This window comes from Lactuca sativa, chromosome 8, assembly GCF_002870075.4.
Source record: "Lactuca sativa cultivar Salinas chromosome 8, Lsat_Salinas_v11, whole genome shotgun sequence".
NCBI classification, from domain to species: Eukaryota; Viridiplantae; Streptophyta; class Magnoliopsida; order Asterales; family Asteraceae; genus Lactuca; species Lactuca sativa.
In genome coordinates, this window is record NC_056630.2 from 182,077,472 (window position 1) to 182,084,080 (window position 6,609).

Consider the following 6,609-nt stretch of genomic DNA (forward strand, 5'->3'; position numbering starts at 1 on the left):
GAAATTTTCAGAAAGCTTGAAAAACTAGATGAAATAGAGAATTTGATCAATTGAATTGATCACAAATCACTAATCGATTACTCGACTTAACAATTCAAAGACAGAATCAATTCAAATCTGAAGATCAAATGTGATTTCCAAAACCAAAATGCGCGGAAAATTTTGAGTAAAGTTGCAACTCAAAAAGCAAATGATTCTAACACGAAAATCAGATCGAAGCAGTTTGAATCCTGCTCTGATACCAATTGATGAGAATTGTTATCAAGATTTGAGAAAGCAAAGTTTGATTTTAGTGATTGAAGATTTAGAACACGAAGAGTAAATATTAATCAGATCTTATATTGATGAAGACTGATTACAATATAAGCAGAAAAGAGATATATGTTACGGAAAAAGTCTTTTTCTACTTCTAACCTCAGTCCCTATTTATAGGGAACATGAGTGTACAAAAAATATACTAAGCCTAGACATTTACATTTCGCACAAAAATGACTTAGTAAAATAACATAAAATGTGAAACAATACAAGACACTATATTCGACTTTTACAATTTTACATCTACAGGAATAACAGAGTTGCACAAAACCCTAGTGCATCCTCTCTCTTGATATCATCTTTAAGTGTAAATCCTGAAATACTCAAACTTATACCAAAAGTCTGAAATTTTAATGTTCTAACTTCTATTGACTTGATATTGATTGTACAAAATAGAAATTTCGGGTTGTCACAGTTTTGTCCCAATTTTCTTCTTGATTAAGCATGTTGAATGAATGGAAACCATAAATTTGGCATCTTTATAGGTTAAGAGGACCTAAAGAGAGTCTTGGAGTTTATATCTAAAAAATGGTTGAGTTTTGGAGCGTTGCATGAAAGTTGGATATCTTTTCTTCAACTTTGGGCCTAAATGAGATCTAGACATGTATTAGACATATATGTTTTAAAAGCATCGAATTTCTAATGTATTAAAAGGTTATGCGACCTTCTAGGAAGTTAAATTTCAAGGCTTAATTGATTAAGGACTTAAAAGTTGAATTTTTGGCCTCATAGTGTTCTTACGATGTGAAATACAAGGTCTCACGATGTGAGAAGCAATTGATCCTGTATCTGATGAGCTTATTGGTGCTCACGACATGAGGAAAGGCTGTCTACGTCACGAGGTCATCTCAGGTGTCATTCCTTGGCTGAGTTGGATAGGTTGAGTCGTGATGAGTTGGGATCAGATCGGGTGAACTCTCATGACGTGACCAAGGACTGGTCACGATGTGAAATGTGATTTTAGGCTTTTGGGCCTTGTTGGGCCCTATTTTTCTATCTTTGCACGTTCTTGTGTTTGGATCCCTTTGTAGCTTTGGGTGTCTTTTAGGAATTTGAGCCTTATTGGATTAGGCCTATGATGGTTTTTGGCCCAATTAGGAAGTTAGGCCATATTGGGCTTTTGGTACTATTGGTTTGGGCCTTGGATTTTAGGCCAAATGGGGGAAGGGGTAAAATGAACTTTTATCCTTAGTGTTGGACAATTGGACTAGGATTCCATCTATGGGCTGTGGACCAATTATTAATTGGGTATTATTTAATGAGGCTAGCACGGGGATTTTTCCGTATCAGTCCGAACTTTTATCTAAGATATTCAGCATTGTGAGGTGAGTTTCCTCATTGTGTTTAGTGGGTCAAAGGCACCAATGCCGGCCCATGGTTTATTATGCTTAGGATGTTAGTTTTCTGCATGTCTCTGCATCTATGGTTCCACACATTATAATTTTGGGAATGTGTACTCTAATAACTAATTACTCTGATTACTTTTAAATGATTGAAATCGTTAAATGGTGTTTATGGTTGAACTAAAAATGAAATTTTTATCTTAGAATTTTTGGGACGTTACAATATTAATCATCATGGTGGTGCATCAATTAATATCCAAGAGCATCTTCAACTTCTGAGCTTCCTTGAACAATCTTGAGCATTATAGGGGACTTCATAGCATACAACTCATCAAGGGATACCTTGGCATATCAAGGAACCAAGTGGCATATCATTGCATCAAGATGGCGCATCAAGCATGATGATTGCACATCTTGATCAAGGGATGGCACATCCTCTCCAAGGTTGTCATATCTAGACTCCAATTTGGCACATCCACTCCACAATGGCACATCCACCTCATGAATGGAATATACAGTCACTTGGTGGCATATCATCTCACTTGATGGCATATCAAGTCACCTCGTGGCATATCAACTTACTTCGTGGTATATCAAGTTCCAATAGTAGCGCACCTCGCCTTCTAAGTGGCACATCCAAACATAGGATGTCGCAGATGGTGCATCCATACACCGGGATGCTCCATTCCACTTCCAAGTGCTCCATATCCCTTTTAGAAGATTCGTTCCAGTGTCACGTGATCCATTCCTTTGTTAGGATATTGATTCCTTTCTCAGATGATCCATTCCTTTGTCACATGCTCCAAAAACCCCAAGTGATCCATTGAGTTCCAAGTGTTCCAAATGCTCGGATCATATTTAACATTGCCAATCATGGAAGTTTTAGTATGATCATTGACTTTATTCGCATAACTATATTTCGAACATAAATTGTTAACATCTTAAACTTCTTGGGTTAAGAAAGATTTGTCAAGGTAAAAGTGATAGGTTGGTGTCTTTTTGGAAGAAAGTCAAAAATTAGAAAGTAAAGGAACTAAACTTGCCAAATACGGAAAGATGGATACTAGATCCCCCCCCCCCCCCCCCCCCCCAAATAATAATAATAATAAATAAATAAATAACTCCCGTTCCATCTTAATTTTGAATTCATGGTAGCTTAGATAGTATAAGGAGATGAGATTTATTTTTTATGGAAATGGTGAAGTTGGAAGCATTATTAAAGAGCATTTTGGTGATTATATGTCAAAATCTTCAAGGAAAAGCTTGGGAGGTAGTTAATCCATGTTATCATTTGTTAGTTAAGGTACAATGTTAGGAATCTCTCCAAAATTGAATTTCATAATTAAGTGTTTTTTTTTTAATTCGAAGATAGTTGTTGAATTCCATTTTTCTATCACGATTTGTATTCATGTTTGATGTTGCCAAGTACAAATTATGACGCTAACACCTTTAATTTTATCAAATTTAAAGTCAGGATGCTTAGATGAATGTTTCGAGCCCTATCAATGGTGGATCGCGCTTTAATGCATCTAAATTTGAAATTGAGTATTCAATTAACGAAATCATGAGTATTAAGGCAAGTGGTCTACATCAATTTCATTGATGAAAATCCATGCAAATGGACATTTGTTGAGTTTTAAAAATAATAATAATAATAAATGTTCTTTAAACAGTAAAAAGCGAAGAGTATATTGTCATTTAGGCATTTAACTCAAAATACATTGTTAAAACAATATAAAGTTCAAAGTACGCCGTTACAATAGGTAAAATACAGAAAGGATCAATGGTAAACAACGTACGTATTACAAATGAAAAACTAAAAATAAAAGTAATACGTTGTTTTAGGTATTAACAAAGTCTTAATGTAAACTGAATCTAGTAGTATAACATCACTATCAAGTGCCATTACACAAGAATAGTTCTATGAATTAAACCATTATTAAGGTACATTTATAGATGCAAATTTTATTCCACATAAAAGAGTAAAAAACTACAATGGAAGTAACATTTTACAACACAAAATCACTCTTTTCAACATATATTTATGAGAATACAAAAGTTCCTATCAACAATGAGGCAAGAGGCACTGTGAGATTGTCATCCAATGTGGTGCTTATCGGGTGGGACTCAACCAATGCGCTTGTAAGAGACACAACCAAGAACCCCCTCACCATTTCAAAACTATTCTCAACAAACCCAAAAATCGAGAAATAGTACATGTACCTATACATATCAACAATATTAGTATTTATTTAATAACATTATATGGGTGTTTCTTTTTTACTTAAGGAAAAAAAGAATGATTTGATAGAAAAAGTGGAGACTTTCCCCACTAAGTCCAAAACTTTTTATAAAGTTGGCATTTTTCATATTTTCCAGCATTTTTTAACGTATGCCGCTCTTTTCTCCTATCGTTTTCAAACACCAAATATTGCATTTCTTTTGACACTAGACATTATTTGCAAAAAAAAAAAAAAAAAAAAAAAAAAAAAAAAAAAGAGATAGAGATTACAAAAAATTACCCGACAGATGCAATGAAACCAGCAAGTGCCATGGCAATGGTCCCCGCATAAGATTTATCGGTATTATAAGGAAGCTTCTTCTTTCCAAACCTCCTTCCAATAATGTCAGCAAAGCCTGCAGCAACAACCAGAACTTAGACTGATGTCAATGGGACAAAAACTGTGACACTGATTGATGTATGTCAATGAGACAAAAACTGTGACACTGACATATGTCAGTGGGACAAAAAGTGTATTCTTTGTCACGCCTAAAGGTGGGACAGGGATTCGCTCCCTATTTTTTTTATGTAAAAGACGTTAATGCCCTTACAATCCTCGTAATTTTAGAAAAGAATAATTACCATCTCCGGCGCAAAGATTGCACATGGCAGCAATGGCAATAGGGGACGTCCGCCAGTAAACCGCACAACACAATGTGATTGTACAAGCATAATACAACGGACCCCTAAGAAGTTCCCTAGTACATAAAGAAACAAATTAAAAAAGTCAAAAATATTTAATTGGTTGATAATTAATTAATACGATTATGATATGTTATATTATGTATCACATAAATATTTAATTAATTGATAGTTCAAAAAAAAACCTGTAGTCTCCAAATCTGCTCATAGATACAACCGTGGCCTCATCTTTCACTATTCCATTTCCGATAAGAAACATTTTCACTATGTTGACTCCTGGAACAACAGCCGCCATGAATGCTCCTTGACTGCCTGAACTGTGATAATGTAAAGGTAAATTTATCATCATATGTGAAATGACAAAAATGTCCTTTTTGTTTTTGTTGTCGTGTTGTTACCTGAAAAGAGGCCAGCATAACATGAACGCTAGCCCAATTGTCACATGCACGAGCTTCCTGTTTAGTTTCTGATAAAGAAAGAAAACAATTTTATTGCCCAGTTTGGTAAGAAATACAGTACAGATATAAAAACAGGTTGTAATGGATAAAAATGGTACTTTTTTACTTAATTATATAAAGAAATGATTTTTTAATTTGAACAACAAACCAACACAAGGTTGAAATTTGTAGGATTTATGTCTAGATCTACTCGATTTTGGAGTGTTTGAATCCAAAATGACTCAAAAGTGAACTTTAGAGGAACTGATTATGAATTTAACCTGCATTTTATCGATGAAATTAACCCTATCAATTTGCAAATGCGAAATTTTGGTTATGGGTTTTGTGGTAGATTTATAGCCAACGGAATTCTATCCATACATATCATAGATTTATAATGCAGTTTCAAAGCTCAAATCTACATTGAATTTGAGTTGAAATGTAGTTTGACTTCAAGTAAAAGTCAAAATTGGACTCCTTACGAGGAAGTAAGATCATTGCATCAAGAACTAAACTGAAACGTACCCAAATGGGAAAATGGAAATATTTTTTTTTTCTACAAGAGGATGAATATTTTATTATTCGGTACTTTTAACAAATCTATTTGAAATGAATTGCGTAATTAATTAGAGAAGAGTAGAAGGCTCACCTTGTGGAAAACCCCTCTTTTTGCAGTTTCTTCAAAGATTCGAAGCAAAGAGAGTGCGAAACAGGTGGAGAAAGCCAATGCGCAAAGATCTCTCGCGAGGGGAGACTCTGTCAAAAATATCTGTCCACCGGTCATGTTTGACCTTATTCTCCGACGACCCAATTCGGGATTTAACTACCGGAATGCAAAATTGGAGGTAAATTAGTTGAAAATTTGAGAATTGGGATGTAGAACTGTATTTGATAATCATTGAATATTGGAGGGAAAATTCCAGCGTCAGTTCAACAAGAGCAAGATAGAATGACATAAAGTCATAAATTTTTGTTCGAAAAAAAGGGGGGTTTTAGAATCTTGAAAAGAAAAACAAAAACAAAAAAGGGAATCGGAGTTACCTTTCTTGAATTTGGGTATTACGAGGCATATCAAATCTGCGGAGACCGTTTGATCGATATCAGTTTTTCAGCCTATTTATAGGAATGAAAGATGTAAGTGCAGTTGTTCTTGATTTCATTTTACAGGGAAGAAAGAGAGATGTTTGTTTCTAAATAGAATTTTGTACGCTTGTGGTTTCTAACATTTTGAAGTGAAAAAACATCAGAACATGGCACTCGATTTTATCTTTTGTTAAATGTACAATACAATTACAAAAAAAAAAAGTACCTTTAACTTAAACTATTTTAAAAATATAAGCTTTTTGGTGAGAAAAAATAAAAAATACTATTAGCACACGAAACATAAAATAGAAAAACAAAAACAAAAACATAATTTTGTCATAATCACTAATCTAATTTGTCATAGTATCAATGATATATATATATATATATATATATATATATATATATATATATATATATATATATATATATATATATATATATATATATATATATATATATATATATATATATATATATATATATGAGTTTATTTTTATTTTTCATA

General features: G+C 33.4%; 1 protein-coding gene across 1 annotated transcript; it reads right to left on the reverse strand.

Moving 5' to 3' along the window:
- Positions 1 to 3,563: 3,563 nt before the first annotated feature.
- Positions 3,564 to 6,233, reverse strand: LOC111881777 (probable phytol kinase 2, chloroplastic). The gene is made up of 7 exons (XM_023878172.2): positions 6,060 to 6,233; positions 5,668 to 5,841; positions 4,980 to 5,047; positions 4,767 to 4,898; positions 4,522 to 4,637; positions 4,181 to 4,295; positions 3,564 to 3,881 (listed from the first exon to the last, which is right to left on the reverse strand). The coding sequence occupies exons 2-7, from the start codon at positions 5,800 to 5,802 to the stop codon at positions 3,701 to 3,703; spliced, it is 747 nt and encodes a 248-aa protein (XP_023733940.1). The 5' UTR covers positions 5,803 to 5,841; positions 6,060 to 6,233; the 3' UTR covers positions 3,564 to 3,700.
- Between the last annotated feature and the right edge of the window lie 376 nt (positions 6,234 to 6,609).

Bases quoted from the DNA above. Each gene is read 5' to 3' on its own strand.
- LOC111881777 (XM_023878172.2), bottom strand. From the start codon at position 5,802: ATGACCGGTGGACAGATATTTTTGACAGAGTCTCCCCTCGCGAGAGAT. The intron at 5,048-5,667 runs GTGAGCCTTCTA...TTTCTTTATCAG, and splicing joins AAAGAGGGGTTTTCCACAAG to AAACTAAACAGGAAGCTCGT. The intron at 3,882-4,180 runs GTAATTTTTTGT...TGATATGTATAG, and splicing joins GGTTTCATTGCATCTGTCGG to GTACATGTACTATTTCTCGA.